Source organism: Anomaloglossus baeobatrachus, chromosome 1 (assembly GCF_048569485.1).
Source record: "Anomaloglossus baeobatrachus isolate aAnoBae1 chromosome 1, aAnoBae1.hap1, whole genome shotgun sequence".
Taxonomy (NCBI): domain Eukaryota; kingdom Metazoa; phylum Chordata; class Amphibia; order Anura; family Aromobatidae; genus Anomaloglossus; species Anomaloglossus baeobatrachus.
The window spans coordinates 635207128-635231423 of record NC_134353.1 but is presented as its reverse complement, the minus strand read 5'-3'; the positions used below and the strand labels follow the sequence as shown (position 1 = coordinate 635231423).

Here is a 24296-nt window from a genome sequence, read left to right as displayed (position 1 = left end):
TAAATAGTAGGGGGCCCAATACACCAATACAGACCCCTGTGGCACCCCACTAGTAACCCTGGCCCAATCTGAGTATGCGCCATTAATAACCACTCTTTGTTTTCTATCACTAATCCAGCTACCTACCCATCTACACACATTTTCCCCGAGCCCAAGCTTTCTCATTTTACTTAGCAGTCTTTTATGTGGGACAGTGTCAAATGCTTTACCGAAGTCGAGATAAATTACATCCAATGATTCTCCTCGGTCCATGTGAGAGCTTATATCCTCATAGAAGCTGATCAGGTTAGTTTGACAGGAGCGATCCTTCATAAATCCATGTTGATATGGAGTTAAACAATTATTAACATTGAGACATTCCATAATAGTATCACTTAAAAACCCTTTCAAACATTTTACCCACAACAGATGTTAAGCTTACCGGCCTATAGTTTCCAGGTTCCCTTTTACACCCTTTTTTGAATATTGGTACCACATTTGCTAGCCGCCAATCCAGTGGAACAGACCCAGTTTCTATAGAGTCTTTAAATATAAGGAATAGAGGCCTGTCTATCACATTTACTTAACTCCCTTAATACCCGAGGGTGAATGTCATCAGGGCCTGGTGATTTCTCAATTTTAATGTTACTAAGTCGGTTCTGCACTTCTTCCTGGGTTAGGCAGGTCATACTTAATGAAGCGTTTACATGATCACTCTGCATTTCCTGTGGCATATGCTTTTCCTGTGTGAACACAGTTGAGAAAAAAGTATTTAAAACATTTGCTTTTCCCACATCACTTTCTATGATTTTACCCTCATTGTTCTTTAAAGGGCCAACACCATCAATTTTAATCTTTTTTCTGTTTATATAATTAAAGAATAGTTTGGGATTTGCTTTGCTTTCCTTAGCAATGAGTCTCTCAGTTTCTACTTTTGCTAAATGTATTTGTTTTTTACACGTTTTATTTTTTCTCTATATATTTTTAATTCTTCTTCGCTGCCTTCTTGTTTTAGCTTTTTAAATGCCTTTTTCTTATTATTCATTGCCCCTTTTACATCCTTATTTAGCCACATTGGTTTTCTCCTGTTCCTAGCCCTTTTATTTCTGTATGGTATGGCTCGCTCGCAGTGGGTGTTTAATACCGATTTAAAAATGTCCCACTTATTTTCTGTGCTCCCATTTTTGAGGACATTGTCCCAATCAATTTGGCGAAGGTCTTCTCTAAGCTGATCAAACTTTGCTTTCCTGAAATTCAGCGTTTTTGTAACCCCCCTCCAAGGCACCTTACTGAAGGACAAGTGGAATTGTATTATATTGTGGTCACTATTCCCTAGGTGCCCATCCACTCGTACGTCTGTTATTCTATCTGGCCTGTTGCTTAAAATTAAAGGGAACCAAGCATCAGGATTTTCGTGTATAAGCTGCAGCCAGTGCAGTACTGGCACTATCATGCACAGTGTGTACATACCATCAGGGGGCAGCTCGGGTGTTTAGGCAGTGAAATTCATCTTTATAAAGTTTGAAATTTCGTGCACTTTTTGATTGACGTGTGCACCTCTGCAGATAATGTCCGGGCGGGTTATGCAGGAGTTCCCCGCCCCCCCACCAGCCTGTTCCTCCCTCTCTCCTGATGTCCGGGCGGGTTATGCAGGAGTTCCCCGCCCCCCCACCAGCCTGTTCCTCCCTCTCTCCTGATGTCCGGGCGGGTTATGCAGGAGTTCCCCGCCCCCCCCGCTGCCTGTTCCTCCCTCCCTCCGGCTGTCTGTAAAATGCTAATCTTCAGAAACATGGCGCCGGAGTGGGCCTCAGCGCATAGCGCTTATCTCCGGCGCCATGTTTCTGAAGCCCGCATTACACAGCTTGGTGTCTGCAGAACAGCTGATCGGAGGACGCGATCAGCTGTAGCTATGACGACGTGCCGCCTCAGGACACCGGGCCAGGACAGGAGCTTGCCAGCGACATCGGGGGTCAGGTGAGGTAAGTTCACAATGGACTCACATGACCCCGTGACGGCAGTGCTGCGAGACCCGGTCACGGTAGTGATATCGGGCGGCACTGTCTTCACGGGGTCAGGTGAAAGAAATTACTAGCACCTGTGATGTCATTGCCCCAGCAGGCACGCACACATTATACACACACTATATATATATATATATATATATATATATACACACACCCACACTGCTGTGTGTGCGCCCCTGCGTTGACCTGGGCTCACCTTCTGAGTTCCAGGTCACTGCAGGAAAGCACTCACAGCTGTGTGTGTGTATAATGTGTGTATGCGCATGTGTGTATAATGTGTGTATGCGCATGTGTGTATAATGTGTGTATGCGCATGTGTGTATAATGTGTGTATGCGCATGTGTGTATAATGTGTGTATGCGCATGTGTGTATAATGTGTGTATGCGCATGTGTGTATAATGTGTGTATGCGCATGTGTGTATAATGTGTGTATGCGCATGTGTGTATAATGTGTGTATGCGCGTGTGTGTATAATGTGTGTATGCGCGTGTGTGTATAATGTGTTTATGCGCGTGTGTATAATGTGTATGCGCGTGTGTATAATGTGTGTATGCGCATGTGTGTATAATGTGTGTGCGCGCACACGTGTATGTGTGTGTGCGCGCACACGTGTATGTGTGTGTGTGCGCACGCGTGTATGTGTGTGTGTGTGTATAGTGTGTGTGTATAGTGTGTATAGTGTGTGTGTGTGTGTATAGTGTATAGGGTGTATAGTGTGTGTGTGTATATAGTGTGTGTGTGTATAGTGTGTGTGTGTATAGTGTATAGTGTGTGTATAGTGTGTGTATATAATGTGTGTGCGCGCGTGTGTGTATGCGCGTGTGTGTGTGTGTATGTGTGTGTGTGTGCGCGCGTGTGTGTGTATAATGTGTGTGTGTGTATAATGTGTGTGTGTGTATAATGTGTGTGTGTGCGCGCGTGTGTGTGTATAATGTGTGTGTGCGCGCGTATAATATGTGTGTGTGTGTGCGCGCGCGCCTCTCTGCTGGGGCAATGACGTCACAGGTGGAAGTGAGGGGCTGCTCTCACAATCAATGGGGGACTTTTAGTTCTGCTTTAAAGGGGTGGTTCACCCATTTTTTTTTTTTTTCCCCCAATGATCAGATGATATTGGATCCGGATTGGACGGCGCAGGACCCTAACCCAGGATTACTGCGGAGGGGGGTTTATTTCAATAAAGATGGAGTCACTAATTGTGTTGTGTTTTATTTCTAATAAAAATATTTTTCTGTGTGTTGTGTATTTTTTTTTTTTTTTTTTTTATCATTACTAGAAATTCATGGTGGCCATGTCTAATATTGGCGTGACACCATGAATTTCGGGCTTAGGGCTAGCTGATAATATACAGCTAGCCCTAACTCCATTATTACCCGGCTAGCCACCCGGCATCAGGGCAGCTGGAAGAGTTGGATACAGCGCCAGAAGATGGCGCTTCTATGAAAGCGCCATTTTCTGGGGTGGCTGCGGACTGCAATTCGCAGTGGGGGTGCCCAGAAAGCATGGGCACCCTGCACTGTGGATTCCAATCCCCAGCTGCCTAGTTGTACCCGGCTGGACACCAAAATTAGGCGAAGCGCACGTCATTTTTTTATTTATTATTTCATGAAATTCATGAAATAATTAAAAAAAAAAAAAAGGGCTTCTCTATATTTTTGGTTCCTAGCTGGGTACAAATAGGCAGCTAGGGGTTGGGGGCAGCCCGTACCTGCCTGCTGTACCCGGCTAGCATACAAAAATATGGCGAAGCCCACGTCATTTTTTTTTTCTTTTTTGGCAAAAAACTGCATACAGTCCGGGATGGAGTATGCTGAGCCTTGTAGTTCTGCAGCTGCTGTCTTCTCTCCTGCTTACACTAGTGAATGGAGGATACTGAGGCTTGTAGTTCTGCAGCTGCTGTCTGCTCTCCTGCATACACTAGTGAATGGAGGATGCTGAGCCTTGTAGTTCTGCTCCCCCTGCCTCTCCCTCCAGCATACAGTCCTGGATAGAGCATGCTGAGCCCTGTACTTCTGCAGCTGTATGCTCTCCTGCATACACTAGTGGAGAATGAAGAACATATTGAAGAAGGAAATTACTTCAGACCTTTTTTATTTTTTTTTTTTCTTTCAACAATCTTTCTCTGATAAAAAAAAAGCATAAAAACACAGAGCAAAAAACGCACCAAAACCCGGTAAAAACGCGTCTGTTGTTTGCCACGTATGGTTATTTTGGGGTTTTTTGAAGCAAAAAAACGCACAAAAACACCGCTTAAATAAAACGACGCAGTGTGTGAACTTAGCCAAAATCCACACTGTTACTTGTCATGCATGGGACTACAAGGCTCAGCATCCTCCATCCAGGACTGTATGCAGTTTTTTACCCAAAAAGAAAAAAAAAATGACATGGGCCTCGCCATATTTTTGTATGCTAGCCGGGTACAGCAGGCAGGTACGGGCTGCCCCAAACCCCCAGCTGCCTATTTGTACCCGGCTGGGAACCAAAAATATAGAGAAGCCCTTTTTTTTTTTTTATTTCATGAATTTCATGAAATAATTTTAAAAAAAAATGACGTGAGCTTCGCCTAATTTTGGTGTCCAGCCGGGTACAACTAGGCAGCTGGGGATTGGAATCCACAGTGAAGGGTGCCCAAGCTTTCTGGGCACCCCCACTGCGAATTGCAGTCCGCAGCCACCCCAGAAAATGGCGCTTTCATAGAAGCGCCATCTTCTGGCGCTGTATCCAACTCTTCCAGCTGCCCTGATGCCGGGTGGCTAGCCGGGTAATAATGGAGTTAGGGCTAGCTGTATATTATCAGCTAGCCCTAAGCCCGAAATTCATGGTGTCACGCCAATATTAGACATGGCCACCATGAATTTCTAGTAATGATAAAAAAAAAAAAAATACACAACACACAGAAAAATATTTTTATTAGAAATAAAACACAACACAATTAGTGACTCCATCTTTATTGAAATAAACCCCCCTCCGCAGTAATCCTGGGTTAGGGTCCCGCGCCGTCCAATCCGGATCCAATATCATCTGATCATTGGGGGAAAGAAAAAAAAAATGGGTGAACCACCCCTTTAAAGCAGAACTAAAAGTCCCCCATTGATTGTGAGAGCAGCCCCTCACTTCCACCTGTGACGTCATTGCCCCAGCAGAGAGGCGCGCGCGCGCACACACACACATATTATACGCGCGCGCACACACACACACACACACACACATATTATACGCGCGCACACACATTATACACACACGCGCGCACACACACATTATACACACACGCGCGCACACACATTATATACACACACTACACACACTACACACTATATACACACACACACTATACACACACACTATACACTACATACACACACTATATACACACACACACACTATACACACACACACTATACACACACACACACATTATACACACATGCGCATACACACATTATACACACATGCGCATACACACATTATACACACATGCGCATACACACATTATACACACATGCGCATACACACATTATACACACATGCGCATACACACATTATACACACATGCGCATACACACATTATACACACATGCGCATACACACATTATACACACATGCGCATACACACATTATACACACATGCGCATACACACATTATACACACATGCGCATACACACATTATACACACATGCGCATACACACATTATACACACATGCGCATACACACATTATACACACATGCGCATACACACATTATACACACGCGCATAAACACATTATACACACACGCGCATACACACATTATACACACACGCGCATACACACATTATACACACACGCGCATACACACATTATACACACATGCGCATACACACATTATACACACATGCGCATACACACATTATACACACATGCGCATACACACATTATACACACATGCGCATACACACATTATACACACATGCGCATACACACATTATACACACATGCGCATACACACATTATACACACATGCGCATACACACATTATACACACACACAGCTGTGAGTGCTTTCCTGCAGTGACCTGGAACTCAGAAGGTGAGCCCAGGTCAACGCAGGGGCGCACACACAGCAGTGTGGGTGTGTGTATATATATATATATATATATATATATATAGTGTGTGTATAATGTGTGCGTGCCTGCTGGGGCAATGACATCACAGGTGCTAGTAATTTCTTTCACCTGACCCCGTGAAGACAGTGCCGCCCGATATCACTACCGTGACCGGGTCTCGCAGCACTGCCGTCACGGGGTCATGTGAGTCCATTGTGAACTTACCTCACCTGACCCCCGATGTCGCTGGCAAGCTCCTGTCCTGGCCCGGTGTCCTGAGGCGGCACGTCGTCATAGCTACAGCTGATCGCGTCCTCCGATCAGCTGTTCTGCAGACACCAAGCTGTGTAATGCGGGCTTCAGAAACATGGCGCCGGAGATAAGCGCTATGCGCTGAGGCCCACTCCGGCGCCATGTTTCTGAAGATTAGCATTTTACAGACAGCCGGAGGGAGGGAGGAACAGGCAGCGGGGGGGCGGGGAACTCCTGCATAACCCGCCCGGACATCAGGAGAGAGGGAGGAACAGGCTGGTGGGGGGGCGGGGAACTCCTGCATAACCCGCCCGGACATTATCTGCAGAGGTGCACACGTCAATCAAAAAGTGCACGAAATTTCAAACTTTATAAAGATGAATTTCACTGCCTAAACACCCGAGCTGCCCCCTGATGGTATGTACACACTGTGCATGATAGTGCCAGTACTGCACTGGCTGCAGCTTATACACGAAAATCCTGATGCTTGGTTCCCTTTAAGTCCAGAAGGGCTGCCCCTCTAGTTGGGCACAAGTTGGGACAGATAATTATCCTTAGTTACTGACAGAAGCCGGTTTCCTTTCTGAGATACGCAGGTTTCAGTTTCCCAGTCTATATTGGGGTAGTTGAAGTCCCCCATAATAATCACCTCATTGTGATTTGCTGCTTTGTCTATTTGTTTCAATAATACATTTTCAGTGTTTTCTGTTATATTTGGTGGCTTATAACAAACCCCTATGAGGATTTTATTAGTTTTCCCTCCTTGTATCTCCACCCATAGAGACTCCACCTCTTCATTTCCCTCTTGAATATCTTCTCTTAGTCTGGGCTTTAAGCTGGACTTTATATATAGACAGACTCCACCCCCTTTCCTTTTTTTACGATCCCTCCTAAACAATTCATATCCTTGCAGGTTAGCCGCCCAGTCATAACTGTCATCTAACCATGTCTCAGTTATACCTACTATGTCGTATTTTTCCTCATACATTACCAGCTCCAGTTCTTCCATCTTATTGGTCAGGCTTCTTGTATTGGTCAGCATGCAGGAAAGAAGTTTTGCTCCCCTTCGCTTAGCTTCCTTCTTAGTACCCTGTCTTGGGTCCTCTTTACGGCATCTAGTATCCTTGATTAGTTTGTCCTTCTGCTGCATGTTCTTGTCTGTTGTTTTTTCTCCCATCCCCTCTTCTTCTAGTTTAAAGCCCTCCTGATGAGTGTGGCAAGCCTTCTGGCGAACGTGTGTTTCCCAGGTTTTGTGAGGTGTATCCCGTCTCTTGCGAGAAGTCCATCGTAGAGGTAATTCACTCCATGGTCCAAGAATCCAAATCCTTGCTGCCTGCACCATCGTCGTAGCCAGTTGTTCAAATCTAGTATCCTATTCCATCTTCTGACACCATGGCCATCGACTGGGAGGATTGATGAGAAAACAACCTGTACGTTCCGTTCCTTTATTTTCTTCCCCAGAATTTCAAAGTCTTCACAAATAGTTGGTAGATCATTTCTTGCCGTTTCGTTTGTTCCTACATGTATCAATAGGAACGGGTATTCGTCCTTGGATCCGAGGATAGTTGGTATGCTGTTGGCCACATCCTTGATTTTTGCTCCCGGGAGGCAGCATACTTCTCGTGCGGTTATGTCCGGCCTGCAGATAGTTGCCTCCGTGCCTCTTAGTAGTGAGTCGCCCATAACTACCACTCTTCTTTTCTTTCTGGACCCACTGCTTGTTGCTCCTGAGTGCTATTGAGTGTCTTTTGTTTCTGCTTTTGTTGACAAAGTAACTTCTTTTGATGATACTGTATCTTCTCCTGTAGAAATGGTATCATCCTGAGCTGTGCCATTTTCGTTCTCCAGCATGAGGGCTTCATATTGGTTGCTAAGCTGTGTGGGTGGTGACGACCACTTGATACGCTGGCTTCTTTTGGTCACATGTGTCCACTTTTCAGCCTCTGTATGTGTTCTGAAGCTTTTCTCACATTCCATATCCTGAATGGTTGCTTCTGCCTCGTCCAAGAAGTCCTCATGTTCTTTAATTAGCTTCAAAGTTGCTATTCTTTCTTCCAGTCCCTGCACCTTTTCCACTAAGTGGGCAACAAGTTTGCACTTTTGACAGGTGAAGTTGGATTTTTTGTGCGGCAGATCCGTAAACATGTAGCATGTGTTGCAGGTGACCATGTGGATTTTCTTCTCTTCCATATTGCTGATGTAGTGTATGATAGGCGACGACACACGGTTTTGCGATGTCCTCAAACAGTGAGACCCGGCAAGTCCCAGCAATTTATCAGCTTACGGCGACTCTTCTCCTCTTCCCAGAATGCACTGGAAATATGCAAATGAGCTTCCTGCTTCTCCAATCCCTGGTTAGCGACAGGTCTGCAGGCCGCAGCATACCCTTCGGTGGGCCGTATGTTGTACAGGCCTAATCTAAGGGTGTAGTGAACATTTTACCCTCAGGAAATTTTACGGACGTTGTATAACATTGGGCTGAAAGAATAAAATGAATGTTATTTTTTTTTCACTAAAATGTTGCTTTGGCCCCATGTTTTTACATTTCAAAAGGGGTAATTGGAGAAAACAAACTACAATTTGTTGTGCAATTTCTCCTGAGTATACCAATACCCCAAATGTAGTTGACAGTTACTTTTGAGGCACAGTGCAGGGCTCAGAAAGGAAGTAGCGCTATATTTCCATTTACAGATGACTGACCAGAGTATGGACTTGTTTTCTGTGGAATGAGTTGAAGTTTTCATTGGGCACATTTTACATATAATTTTGGATCCCATTTATCCTGCACTCTACTTTGAGGACTTACATTGGGGTTTTCATCTTAATCTCAGAATGATGGGATTTAGATGACACCCCCGATGGATCCATTCATTATAATGAGGCTGTAGAATTACTCTGGACGCCTTCTGGCTTCCGTACAGCATTGTTTATGCACCACGTAAGAGACCTACACCACTGGATTGTTTCGCAGACTGAGTCCAAGGTGACTCCCTCTGCCTCATTATAGGTAATCGTCTATTGGGGTTTCTGTCTGATTCACTTAATTCAAAGATTTACATAGAAACCCAATGTAAGCGCAGGTTAACACTAGAACTACTGGACTCGTGACACCTATATAGAAATACATGGTGCAATGTAGTCAAAATGACTACCTCAGTAGTTCTAGTGTTAAATGTGAGCTGAGCCTTGCTGCAATATTTGGGAGGAAGGATTACTAAATTAACAGTAGTTGATGAATTGGGTTTATTTCTGTCAACAGTCACATCAGGGCTTGTTTTTGGGTGGTGAGTTGACATTTTTATTGGTACCATTTTTGGGCACATAATGTTTTTGTATCACTTTCTATTTCTGCTTTTGGGAGGCAGGACGAACATAAAACAGCAATTCAGGAGTATTTTTTCTTTTTGTTTTTTTTTACGCTGTTCACTGTGTGGTAAAATTAATAGACCACTTTATTCTTCTGATCAGTCCGATTACAGCAATACCACTTTTACGTCTTTTTTACATTTTGCTGCTTTTAGACAATAAGAACAATTTCATAGTAAAGAAATAATTGTTTTTGCATCACTACATACTGCGAGCTAAAGCTTTTGTATTTTTCTGCGGATGGAGTGGAGGTTTTTTATTTTCTTTTATTTGTGTGCAACTTTTTTTTACTGCATTCTATTTCACCTTTGTTCTGCAGTACAATGAAAAATAGCTAGTTACCGTAATTGTAATGTCCAAAGTAATCATACTTCCTTAAATATTGGTTTCTCTGTCAGTCAGTATACTTATTAGAGAAATAAAGAATCTGTATCTCTCAAAAAGAAACCACCTCTCTTCTGGTATGCTTTGGCCCTTCTCTATTGAGGCATCTCTGTATGTATGTAAATCTGTTTATTTTTTCAATAAATTAAATAAGAATTTGAATGCGTTGTATGGTTTCTCTTTTGAGAGGAAGGGATTGTTTATTTCTCTAACAGGTATAATGAAAAAAACTGCTTTTTGCCACTTTTTTTTTTATAAATATATATATATAGGTGTGTGTTCATTGAAGGGGTTAACTGTGACCGTTTTCTAGATCAGATCACTGTGGATGCAACAATACCAAATATGGGTGACCCCATTGTAATTATTTGGCTCGGGGGGCACCATGGAGACCATCGGCACAGTGCAATCCTGCTGTGCCGATTGGAGCAGAGATGAGCTCCCTCTCTCTACAAGCCGATCTATGCCACTGTCACTATTGACAAACTGCATCAGAGGAGTTAACTGTCCGCTATCTAGCTTTGTTCATGGGCGTTACAGCAAGGTGTCAACTATGACTCATAGCGGAAACCCGCTGAAGATTTTGCCTTTGTCGGTGCGATCATACCATGATGGTATGCTGGAACTGCCCTCCCACAGCGCTGTACATGTATGGCGGATGTCATGAAGGGGTTAAACACATCTAACTATGCAAGTTTTAATAATTCCAAGATATATTGATTAATGAATTTTCAAAAGGGGTTTTCTCACGGGCCCTTCTATGGTTTGTCATATATTTTTATGGAGATTCATGTGGAACCCCAGAACACATTATGATCTTGGCCCTCCAGGTGTATTGTAAAACCGAGGCGGTATGGCTGCACATCATGTCCTGGTGCAGAGAGGGACATAGCAGAGTGGTCGTGTGCAGTGGTTTCCATTCCTCCCTTAGGAGGACACTTGCGTTGAACGGCATCCGTTGCATTGCGTTGTGTGACTGATGCAACGGATGTGTTGCATATAGTGGCACAACACATGCAACGGATCGTACAAAACAACGGAATCTGCTTTTTATTTTTTTTTACTTTTTTTTTTTTTATACAGTTTTACCGGCGGCAGACTATTGTGAGTGATCAGCTGATCGCTCTCAAAAGCCGGGCGCTCAGCTGATCGCTCTCAAAAGCCGGGCGCTCAGCTGATCGCTCTCAAAAGCCGGGCGATCAGCTGAGCGCTCTCAAAAGCCGGCTGCCGGGCAATTAGCTGATCGTTCGGCCACCGAGAGACAAAACAAAGTTTCTGTGATTAAAAAACAATGAGCATGTGCAGTGAAAAAATAAAGGATTCCGCCGCTCAAAAAACATTACATGCTGCATGCCTTCTGCCCGGCGGAAGCAACCCAGGTCCATCAATTGCAATCCGTCGGCCATACAAGTCGATGGGAAGCAGCGGAATCCGTTAACTGATTATGCTGTTTTCCAAAACGGCGGATTGCGACTGAAGGAAAAAAGCGCAAGTGTGAGACTAACCTTAGACGATCTGTGCCATAAATCTTTTCTTGAACTATGAGAAACTCTAATTATGATATGAGATGTGAATTATTTCCTAACAGTGATTGCTAGACTGGGAGCTAGAGGAAATGTTGACCTCCCTTGTACTGTATATAGTCTCTTTCTGCCATTTTGTAACTTGTTTTCTTTATATTTTTAGGCTTTAATGCTGGAAAATCTGCAGAAACACTCTACTCCTCACACCGGGTTCCAGCCCAACTCACAGGTATGTCTGTTGCTACATTGTTCATTTACATACAAGGTCAGTGTGTGTCCCTTTCATGCCAAAATATATATTTTGTTTGTTTTTCTTTCTTCACGAAGACTAAGAAAAAAAAATAGAACCAGGAGCTGCTGCTTCAAGGGGAATCTAGCGTTACATTGGGGGTATTCAGATGAATTGCTGACCATGTATTACATAAATTAGGCTGCTTTCACACTACGTTTTTTTTAACATGTGTCCTGAACGTTTTTTATAATGCAAAAACTGATCCAGCGCAAATACGTTTTAATTTCAATGCATTTGCAATGGACTCATGTTCACATGCGTTTGGGTGCGGTTCATTCGGGATCCAGCGAATTGCAGTAATTTAACTTTCTTCAAAAACGCTAGCGTTTTTTACCTGCGTCTAAATACTGCATGTCATTGGATCCTTAGGGTATCGCACACAATCTTTCTCTCTTTTTCGAGACTGACGTGACTGCTACAGTGGTCCCATATTTGTCCCCACTGGGCAAGAAAACGGAGTGTCTTGGGGACTGATTTCCCTAGGGCAGTGTTTCCAAACTCCAGTCCTCAAAATCCATTAACAGTGCATGTTTCAGGTTTTCCTTAGAATTGCACAGACGATGGAGTCTTCACCTGTGCAGGTGATTACGGTACATTATTACCTGTGCAGATGATTACATTATATCACCTATGCAATATTCAAGAAGTTGTCCAGTTACCAAAGCTGATTTTTTTTTTTCTGATAAATCTTGCTAATATGTGCCCCTCAACACATCTATTATGTTTTTTCAGCAAAATTACCTTTTATTGTGCACTAGCAGAACACGGTCATTGCTGGCTCCAGCTCTGATGGGGTTAATCTCTCCTCTGACTTCCTGTGTTCAGTTCCTACAAGTCCCAGAATTCTTTGTGGCTCTAGGGCGGTGTCTAGCTTATCTAACACACCCATTGTGTCTAATACACCCACTCTGCTCTCCACCCAAACCCTCCTCCCTGCCTCTTCCCAGTGGATGTGCACTGAGAGAAATCACAGAGACAGCAGCAGCTCTGCACAGCCAGGGGAAGAAAGTGTGTGTGTGTGTGTGTGTGTGTGTGCGTATGTGTACAGAAATTATGATTATTAGTCTGCGCAACATGTGAAAAAAATAATTAGGGAAAAAAAAGGTGACGGGCTGATGAGATTGCTTTTTTTCCCTCTTGCCTAGTCTGTGTGTCGTCCGTATCATCCGCAAACCGCATATGACCGGATCCTGTGGATTAAATGTGCAGCACATGCAACCGTTATTTTACCGGATCCTTCTGCAGCGGGACACAGAATTTATCGGCCGGCGCTGGAGTCAGCTAACTCCTGATCTCACAGCCCGCACACGCTGCAATGGCTGCAGGTGGGCTCATTCACATGACCGTTCCGTTTGTCCTGGTCAGTTCCTGTTTTTTTGCGGAGCCACAGACAGGACCATCTTTTCAATGTCTTTTGTGTAGGATCAGATGGTACACGGTAGCACTTCCATGTGCATCCGATCCTACAAAAAAAACCACATTGGATGCCGTATGTCCGCTCCGTTATTATGGAACATGTCCTATTCTGTTCCGTAATAACGAACCGTGACTCAATACAAGTCAATGGGTCCGCAAAATTCCCGGAAGCAACACGGAAGCACTTCCATGTGACTTCCGTTGGGTGCCCGTGCAGTCAGTGTCCCGCTCCAGCTCCAGCCACGCGGCTGCCCGCTCAGCAGTGTCAGCAGCGGCCCGCACTGCAGTGTCAGCAGCCGCGAGGATGACCAGCGCTACCGTAATGAGGTTAGTAATTTCATTACCTACGGTGATGAAGTCCTGCCCTCCTGACGTCAGCGGTCGTCACTGCCTTCTATGCCCGCCGCTTGGCACATCACCTCTCGCTGTCGACCCGAGACTGTGACTAGTGGTGACGTCACGGGCCGCTCGCGATACTTGGTTTGTGAAGGCAGCGGTCATTGAACTCTGTGACAGCGCTGCTATCAGGAGTTCAGCGATCATCGCAGGTAATATACCTCGCTAACTTCCTGATAGCAGCACTCGTCATGCCCTGCAGTGACCTGGGCTGACCTATTGATGTTAGCTCAGGTCACTGCACGGCTCTCCCAGCAAATAGGGAACATTCTGTTCTTCATTGACTGGGACATTGACTATGGTATGGATCATTGTGGGACCCCCTTGGATTACACCAGACCTGGATTTGTTTTTCTTTCTAATAAATTGGTGAAAGAGGGCATGTGTTGGGGAGTGTTTTTTCAAATAAAAATGTGTTTTGTTGTCTTTTTTTTTTTTTTTATTACTGCCTGGGTTGTTGATGTCGGATATCTGATACACGCCTGACATCACTAACTCCAGGGCTTGATGCCAGGTGACATTACACATCTGGTATTAACCCCATATACTACCCCGTTTGCCACCGCACCAGGGCAACGGGATGAGATGGCGGGAAGCACCAGGACTGGCACATTTAATGGATGCGCAAGTTCTGGGGCGGCTGCAGCCTGCTATTTTTAGGCTGGGGAGTGTCCAATAACTGTGAACCTCCCTAGTCTGAGAATACCAGACCACAGCTGTCCTCTTTACCTTGGCTGGTGATCCAATTTTGGGGGACCCCGTGTTTTTTGTTTTAAATTATTTATTTAATTTAAAATAACAGCGTGGGGTGCCCTCTGTTTTGGATTACCAGCCAAGGTGAAGCTGCCAGCTGTGGTTTGCAGGCTGCAGCCGTTTGCTTTACCCTAGCTGGCTACGAAAGATAGGGGGACCGCATGTCATTTTTTTTTATTATTTATTTATTTTTTGGCTAAATACAAGGCTAAGCACCCCTTAGTGCCACATGAAAGTCACAAAAGGGTGCCAGCTTAGAATATGCAGGGGGTAAGACATTATATATGTATTTCTTATCTATCTATCCATTCATTCATTCATCCCTCTATCCCTCTGTCTCTATATCTATCTATTCATCTCTATATCTACTCATCTATTTATCTTTCTTGCTGCTTCCGTTTTTTGCGGTCCGCAAAAAAAACGGAAGGCACGCAGATGTCACACGGATGCCACTAAGATGCATCCATGAAAAAAAAAGGACGTTTTTTTGTGGCCTGCAAAAACGGAAAGGTCATGTGAATGTAGCCTTAACAGCAGTTGCTGCCTGCTGCCGGTCACATGTGACCGTGTGCGGGCTGTGTGTACAGGTTCAGCTGAGTTCAGATGAGCTGACTCAAGTGTCGGCCGATTAGGCTGGGGCCAGACGGGGATTACTGCGATCCCCTCGCATTACACTCGGCTCACGCTCAGTACAGCTGAGCTGAGTGTCATGCGTGTGTCCCTGCGACTGAGGTCCGACTCTGCGAGCAGACCTCAGCAGCGGGGGCGGACCGGCACTCGAGGGGTGGGCCAGCACTGAGGAGGGGTGGGAGGGATTTCTCTCCCTCTCTCATCCGTAGTGCACCGATGTACCGCAAGTGCAGTGCGATTTTTCTCTCACCACATACACTTGAATGGGTAAAAGAGAGAGTCTTGCATTACAGTTGTAGCATGCTGCGATTGTTTTCTCGGTCCAATTGGGGCAGAGAAAATAATCGCTCATGTGCGCTGACACAGGCTAATATTGGTCCGACTGGAATGTGATGTTTGATCGCACTCCACTCGCACTGTTTTTTTTGCCGTGTGGCTTAGACCTTACTTGTTCTATGTCCCCCTGCATCCATCGCAGCGTGTGCAGGCTGGAGTTCAGCTGAGTTCAGATCAGCTGACTCCAGTGCTGGACTGAACTCCGCTGACCTCAGAGCCCGTACACGCTGCAATGGATGCAGGGGGACACAGAACAAGTAATTGGCAGACACTGCAGTCATCTGATTACTTGGGATGAATTGAGCAGTAAAATGCTCTGGTGCTCGATGGGCGAAGCCCATGTCGATTTTTTTTTTTTTTTTTTTAAAAATTCATTAAAAATAAAAAATTAAAAAAAAAAATCACATTGTGGGCACCCGCTGCATTTTCTATTGTTACGGGTAACCCAAGCAGCTACTGGCTGCTAGCCCCCGCTGCTTGGTGTTACTTTCACTGGCAATAGAAATCCAGGGAAGCATTTTTTTTTTTTTATTAAGGTTTTTGCCTGAAAACTTTTTTAAAAAAATTACGTGGGCTTCGCCATATTTTTGTATGCTAGCCAGGTACAGCAGCCAGCTACGGGCTGCCCCCAACCCCCAGCTGCCTATTTGTACCCGGCTGGAAACCAAAAATATAGAGAAGCCCTTTTTTTTTTTTTTTTTTTTATTTCATGAAATAATTAAAAAAAAAAATGACATGGGCTTCGCCGAATTTTTGAGTCCAGCCAGGTACAACTAGGCAGCTGGGGATTGGAATCCGCAGTGAAGGGTGCCCAAACTTTCTGGGCCCCCTGCTGCGAATTGCAGTCCACAGCCACCCCAGAAAATGGCGCTTTCATAGAAGCGCCATCTTCTGGCACCTTTTTCCAACTCTTCCAGTGGCCCTGGTGGCAGGTGGCACGCTGGGTAATAAGGGGTTAATACCAGCTATGTTTTACCAGCTGGTATAAAGCCCGAGATTCTTAATGTCAGGCCAAGTTTGACCTGGCCATTAAGAATCTCCAATAAAGGGTTTAAAAAAAAAAAAACCACACAGAGAAAAATACTTTATTAGAAATAAATACACAGACACAGTAGGGACTCCATGTTTATTACTCCCCCTCACCCCTCCACGATGGAGAGATTTCTGTACTGACCATGCCAGGAGAGAGCGAGGGAAAAGAGAGAGAGAGCGAGGGGGGGAGGAAAAGAGAGCGAGGGGGGAGGAGGAAAAGAGAGCGAGGGGGGGGAGGAAAAGAGAGCAGGGGGGGGAGGAAAGAGAGCGAGGGGGGGAGGAAAAGAGAGCGAGGGGGGGAGGAAAGGAGAGCGAGGGGGGGAGGAAAGGAGAGCGAGGAGGGAGGAAAGGAGAGCGAGGGGGGGAGGAAAGGAGAGCGAGGGGGGAGAGAGTGAGGGAAAAGAGAGGGGAGAGGGATAAGAGGGGGGCAGAGAAGAGGGGGAAGAGGGGAGGGGGAGAAGAGTGGGGGGAGAGAAGAGAGTGGGGAAAGAACGGGGGGGGCAGAGGTGCTCTGTCACCAACTGTGTCCACTCTGTGACTTGTGGTGCAGGTGACAGAGTGCAGACAGTTGGTCCCATGCAGCAGGACAGATGGCAGAGCACAGCGGTGACATGCCTGTCAGTGTCTTGCTGCTGGGAGGAGCACATGATCACACTGCCTGACACCGGCCGCTCTCCTGACATCGCAGCAGAGCGGGCGGGTGGAGAGTGTGATCGGATACTTACGTGCAGGGGGGGATTCAGCTGAAGAACCCCCCCCTGTACTGCACACTGGCGCCCCGTGCCTCACCATCTGCAGGACGCTTAGCCGGCTCCACACTGACGTCCTCCGGCTCCTCCCCTCGATGCTGGGCTGTGATGTGCGGTAGTTACCGCCCACAGCCCTGTCACTCAATCTGAGTGGTGCCAGCCTCCTCTGACGTACCCGACGAGTTTGAGAGCCTGGAAATGCTGGGACGTCAGAGGATGCTGGCGGCCACAGCTCCAGGGGGTCATGTGACAGGCACTGAGCGTGCAGGATAGCGCCGCTCAGTGCCAGAACTGGAAACAGAAGCCAATGGAGAAAACGCCTAGAAAGGTAAGTAGAACTCCTACAGAAAATAAAAAAAATGGGTGAACCACCCCTTTAAGGAAACCCTGAAAACATGCAGTTAGTGGCTTTTGAAAACTGGAGTTGGTAAACACTGCTCTAGAGGAATGACAGGGATGGAAGGGCGCTGGCTTCACGGTCTCCTCTTTAGGACAAATTGCATACATCCATACAACACATGTGGAATGAAATACTTAAACTGTGAAACAACTGAGAATATGTCTTATATTCTAGGTTCTTCAAAGTAGCCAGCTTTTGCTTTGATTACTGCTTTGCACACTCTTGGCATTCTCTTGATGAGCTTCAAGAGGTAGTCACCGGAAATGGTCTTCCAACAGTCTTGAAGGAGTTCATAGAGATGCTTGGCACTTGTTGGCCCTTTTGCCTTCACTCTGCGGTTTAGCTCACCCCAAACCATCTCGATTGGGTTCAGGTCTGGTGACTGTGGAGGCCAGGTCATCTGGCGTAGCACCCAATCACTCTCCTTCTTAGTCAAATAACCCTTACACAGCCTGGAGGTTTGTTTGGGGTCATTGTCCTGTTGAAAAATAAATGATGGTCCAACTAAACGCAAACCGGATGGAATAGTATGCCGATGCAAGATGCTCTGGTAGGCGTGCTGGTTTAGTATGCCTTCAATTTTGAATAAATCCCCAACAGTGTCACCAGCAAAGCATCCCCACACCATCACACCATCTGTTCCATGCTTCACGGTGGGAACCAGGCATGTAGAGTCCATCCGTTCACCTTTTCTACAAAGACACGGTGGTTGAATCCTAAGATCTCAAATTTGGACTCATCAGACCAAAGCACAGATTTCCACTGGTCTAATGTCCATTCCTTGTGTTCTTTAGCCCAAACAAGTCTCTTCTGCTTGTTGCCTGTCCTTAGCAGTGGTTTCCTAGCAGCTATTTTACCATGAAGGCCTGCTGCACAAAGTCTCCTCTTAATAGTTGTTCTAGAGAGCAGAAGGTGTGTCCAAACTCTTGGTCTGTACTGTATGTGTTTCTTTTTTTACAAGGGGGGAATATGGGGATTCAGAAGGGGTTGTCCTAGTAGTGAAGAACACCTTTTTAATATGTATTCTATGTTGCATGTTTTTCTTGTTTAGCATTTTGACCAACAAGTAGTAAAATCCAAAAGGTTCATCTCAAATGGTTTGCTTACTACATATTGCCATTGGGCTGATGGGTGAGATTTATAGGAGGCTACTTTACATTATTCAGGCCCCCAGACTTCTGCCACCCTGGGTGTAATATTATTAGGCACTGAGCCAACAGTGGAGATGCTTGAAATGTTGTACATGAGTGATGAAATGGCGAAATGTGTTAGACTAGAAGCGCACAACTGGTGGGCTGGGTTGGCCATGTGTTACATGATGCCAATCTATGTAACTAACCCCAGCCATCTCTGCCATACTTATATTTTGTTCTCCTCTATTATTCAGCCCCCAAAAGAAAAACAAAGTTGTGCATGAATGTAGTGTGATGAGAAATGCTTGGCGGTTTCCTTAACTGTCATAAATTACAATGGAAATGGCCAAGATATTGCATGTGCCCTTGTCTTCCTTTGTCTGAAGCACTGGGGAGTAGAATTGGTAAATGGAGCCCCCGTTCTTAGATATTCATGCTTTGTATATGTCTTTTTTTTGTTTCCAGTTAGCTTCTACTACCGTGGCTATACACAGTAGAAACATAATGTATTTTGCCAAGTTTGGTATCTTGTTCTCCTCCTTTTTACAGGTACAAAACTAAATATTTTATTTCCTGCAGATGGGGGAAGAAATGGGACAAAATAGTTTCATAAAGCAGTACCTGGAGAAACAGCAGGAGCTGCTCCGGCAGCGTCTACAGAAAGAAGCACGAGAGGCGCAAGAAGCAGAAGGTAGGCTATAATTGTTATAGCCATTGTTCTGAGAGCAGCATCGTGCAGTGTTCTGGTCACAATAGTCTCCCTTTTTTCTTTAGAATTAAAGGGGTGGTCCAAAGGAACTCATTTTCCCCCTAGCTCCCCATCTATTTTGATGCTGTGATGTAAGCCATTTTCTAATATATTTGATTAAAAAAATTCCCTATCTTTCCCTCACTACTCTAACTATCGAACTGCTTCTTATCCGTGACGCTCGTTTCAGGGGCTTGTCCCTGTGTTCTATACTATGCGTGCACGCTCTGTTGTCAGGTTAGATGAATAGTTCAAAGCCGGCAACAGAGCGTGTCCGAATACCCGGCAGAGGCCAGTGACACCATCTGCAGATTTGTGTGATCTCCTACATGCCGGGTTCGACTGCTCTGTTGCCAGCTTATTATTCATCATAACCGACAACAGACTATGCACAGCGCTCAGAAACGAGCGTCACTGATGACACTTCTTTTCAGGGAGGGGGCAGAGAACACAAAAATGACCGCAGCCTCTGCCACCTGATGACGCTTTGAGTATCTCAGCATGCACTGGGATTCTCAAACAAAGTAGTTAGAGTAGTGAGGGAAGGATAGGGGTTTTTTAAAGCACGCATATTAGAAAATAACAGACAAACACACACAACTGACACACAAAATGACAGACAAACACACACAACTCTGCTACATACAGACAAACACACACAACTCTGCTACATACAGACAAACACACACACACAACTCTGCAACATACAGACAAACACACAAACACAACTCTGCTACATACAGAGAAACACACACAACTCTGCTACATACAAACACACACAACTCTGCTACATACAGACAAACACACACACACAACTCTGCTACATACAGACAAACACACACACACAACTCTGCAACATACAGACAAACACACAAACACAACTCTGCTACATACAGACAAACACACACAACTCTGCTGCTCTGCGGGGCCCGCACCCACGGCTCTGCGGGGACAGCACCCGCGGCATCGGCGGGGAAGGGGGGGGGGGATTGGCAGGGCATACATCTGGGGGGGTAGAAGCAGCTCACGGGGGCCCATAATGGGGAGGCGGGGAGGGCAATTACCCGATTAGGTCACGGTGGAGAGGGGGCCCACACAGCGCCGGACAGAAGCTCGCCTCCTTAATCTGTGGGACTGAGAAGGCGGTAGCTCCGTCCACAGATGAAGTTCAAACCAGGATGTCTGCGCGCCTTAAAGTGACGGCGCCGCAGATTGCTGCCGAGGACTGCGGTCCCCGGAACTCGGCCGGGGGCAGCAGAACTGTAAAGGCGAGTGGGCCCCGGCCAAGGGACAGGAGAACTGACGAGGCCGAGTGGGCCCCCCCGGCTCTCCAGGGCCCCGGCATTTGCCCGGGTTTGCCGGGTGCTGACGCCGGCCCTGCCTTAACCACTTAAAGACCAGCGAATTTTTAGTTTTTACCCTTTTTTTTTTTTTTTTTTTGCCTGTGACATACAGCCAGGGCCAGAAATATTTGGACAGTGACACAAGTTTTGTTATTTTAGCTGTTTACAAAAACATGTTCAGAAATACAATTATATATATAATATGGGCTGAAAGTGCACACTCCCAGCTGCAATATGAGAGTTTTCACATCCAAATTGGGGAAAGGGTTTAGGAATCATAGCTCTGTAATGCATAGCCTCATCTTTTTCAAGGGACCAAAAGTAATTGGACAAGGGACTCTAAGGGCTGCAATTAACTCTGAAGGCGTCTCCCTCGTTAACCTGTAATCAATGAAGTAGTTAAAAGGTCTGGGGTTGATTACAGGTGTGTGGTTTTGCATTTGGAAGCTGTTGCTGTGACCAGACAACATGCGGTCCAAGGAACTCTCAATTGAGCTGAAGCAGAACATCCTGAGGCTGAAAAAAAAGAAAAAATCCATCAGAGAGATAGCAGATATGCTTGGAGTAGCAAAATCAACAGTCGGGTACATTCTGAGAAAAAAGGAATTGACTGGTGAGCTTGGGAACTCAAAAAGGCCTGGGCGTCCACGGATGACAACAGTGGTGGATGATCGCCGCATACTTTCTTTGGTGAAGAAGAACCCGTTCACAACATCAACTGAAGTCCAGAACACTCTCAGTGAAGTAGGTGTATCTGTCTCTAAGTCAACAGTAAAGTGAAGACTCCATGAAAGTAAATACAAAGGGTTCACATCTAGATGCAAACCATTCATCAATTCCAAAAATAGACAGGCCAGAGTTAAATTTGCTGAAAAACACCTCCATGAAGCCAGCTCAGTTCTGGAAAAGTATTCTATGGACAGATGAGACCAAGATCAACCTGTACCAGAATGATGGGAAGAAAAAAGTTTGGAGAAGAAAGGGAACGGCACATGATCCAAGGCACACCACATACTCTGTAAAACATGGTGGAGGCAACGTGATGGCATGGGCATGCATGGCTTTCAATGGCACTGGGTCACTTGTGTTTATTGATGATATAACAGCAGACAAGAGTAGCCGGATGAATTCTGAAGTGTACCGGGATATACTTTCAGCCCAGATTCAGCCAAATGCCGCAAAGTTGATCGGACGGCGCTTCATAGTACAGATGGACAATGACCCTAAGCATACAGCCAAAGCTACCCAGGAGTTTATGAGTGCAAAAAAGTGGAACATTCTGCAATGGCCAAGTCAATCACCAGATCTTAACCCAATTGAGCATGCATTTCACTTGCTCAAATCCAGACTTAAGACGGAAAGACCCACAAACAAGCAAGACCTGAAGGCTGCGGCTGTAAAGGCCTGGCAAAGCATTAAGAAGGAGGAAACCCAGCATTTGGTGATGTCCATGGGTTCCAGACTTAAGGCAGTGATTGCCTCCAAAGGATTCGCAACAAAATATTGAAAATAAAAATATTTTGTTTGGGTTTGGTTTATTTGTCCAATTACTTTTGACCTCCTAAAATGTGGAGTGTTTGTAAAGAAATGTGTACAATTCCTACAATTTCTATCAGATATTTTTGTTCAAACCTTCAAATTAAACGTTACAATCTGCACTTGAATTCTGTTGTAGAGGTTTTATTTAAAATCCAATGTGGTGGCATGCAGAGCCCAACTCGCGAAAATTGTGTCACTGTCCAAATATTTCTGGACCTAACTGTAGCTGTTTGACGGGCTTGTTTTTTGTTGTGGGACATGTTGCGTTTTGAAAGACACCATTCTTTCTACTATACAAAGTATTGAAAAATGTGGAAAAAAATAGGATATATATTGACCCATACTTTACTATCCTTCCTTTTTACTGTGTGTGTGTGTGTGTGTGTGTGTGTGTGTGTGTGTGTGTGTGCTCCTTTTTTTTTTTTTTTTTTCTTTTTCTATATTGAGGAATAGTGCACTTCATTACATTGGAGTTTCTATTAATGCTCAGCCACCACTTTGTGCTGGAATTTTGAATTCCTTTCTCGCCTTTTCATTGGGGGACACAGACATTGGGTTATATGGTGTCTCCAGGGGAGGCGTGACACTAGGTTTGAAGAAAAGAGTTAGCTCCTCCTCCCACAGCATATAACCCCAGCTAGACGGGAACTAGCTCGGTTTTTTCTTAGTTTTTTCTTAGTGTCAGCAGGGAGGCTGACATGTCTGGACTGAGCTCCACCAAAGGTGCCTCAGGCCAGCTTATTTTTACCTTTTGTTTTTGTTTTTCTTTTCTTATTCATTCTATTTTTGATAGGGGCAATACCAGGGTGCCCTGCCACCCCCGTTCCCCCCGTGTACAGGCAGATGAAACCTGGCGTGCACAAGCCGTCAGTCTTCCCTCGCGCCCAAGTGGTCGGGTCTGCGTACCCCTCCAGGCTCCCTGGAAGCACCTCACACCAAGGTAGCTCCAGAGGGCTAGCAGAGCCGAGGACCTGCTTCAGCCTTGAGCTGAAGATGCGTCCCTGAGATCCCCGCATCCCAGGACCGACGCGTCTTCAGACGGAGCCAGGAGCAGGTAGGGAGACGACGAGTCAGTCCCCTGCATCCAAACCGCCGCCTGGAAGGCGCCGGTGGGGCGATGCAGGCCGTGATCCCGGGCAAGCATCATTAATTTAGCTCCCGGCGTCTGCCTGCATTCTAGCAACGCCCCCTCCTCTGCTCTAGAAGCCGCTCCCTCAAGTGGGCCGTCTCTCCCCTCCATGCTGCCAGAGAACACTGGACGTCATTACATGTGGTGAGCAGACACTGGTGAGACCGCCTCCTTGGCTCTGCGATTCTGCAGCACTATATACCGCTCTGCTCAGTGGTATATCGCTGTCTTTCTAGCGGTGTGTGTCTGCTGGCTGGCGGTGTATATCAGCTTTTAGCAGTATATACTAACTGTGCCTGTAGGTATATACCGACTGACAGGGTGTGCTACTTTACTCGGTATATACCGGCTCTGCATAGCAGTCATTTATAATACTGCTAGCAGCTCCTCAGCCACAGCAGTCCCTTTATAATACTGCTAGAGGCTCACTGTACTTATTGTGGAACTGTTGCTGACATGCGTAACCGCAAGGGTGATAAAGCTTCCCAGGCGTCCTCTACGGACCTGTACTATGCTTGTACCACCTGTGGACGCTCGTTTTTGTAATGGCCGAAGCTATCCACTATGCCGGGGCTGCGATGCCCCTACTACCGTGTCACAACAGCCTCCGCTGCCGGATCAGGAGGTCGTGCAGTCTGTGGATTGGCTGCGGCCACTATCCAGGCAGTACCTCAGTCTGATGACGTTATTCCTGCCTGGGCTCTTCTAAGAGGTTAGATGACCTGGCCGCTCAGATATCCCAGCCTTCCACAGGCTCTCAGCCTCCCCCCGGCTCAGCTCCCCCAGGGGAGC

The 24296-nt window shown here is 45.8% G+C and overlaps 1 protein-coding gene across 4 annotated transcripts in view; it reads left to right on the top strand.

Moving 5' to 3' along the window:
• Positions 1 to 24296, top strand: part of ACIN1 (apoptotic chromatin condensation inducer 1) — a 161094-nt gene that overhangs the window by 30501 nt on the left and 106297 nt on the right. For all 4 annotated transcript variants that reach the window (XM_075319379.1, XM_075319371.1, XM_075319394.1 and 1 more), the window contains exons 2-3: positions 11772 to 11837; positions 19325 to 19436. In XM_075319379.1, the coding sequence (XP_075175494.1) occupies positions 11772 to 11837; positions 19325 to 19436 (178 nt within the window). The remainder of the gene's footprint in view (positions 1 to 11771; positions 11838 to 19324; positions 19437 to 24296) is intronic.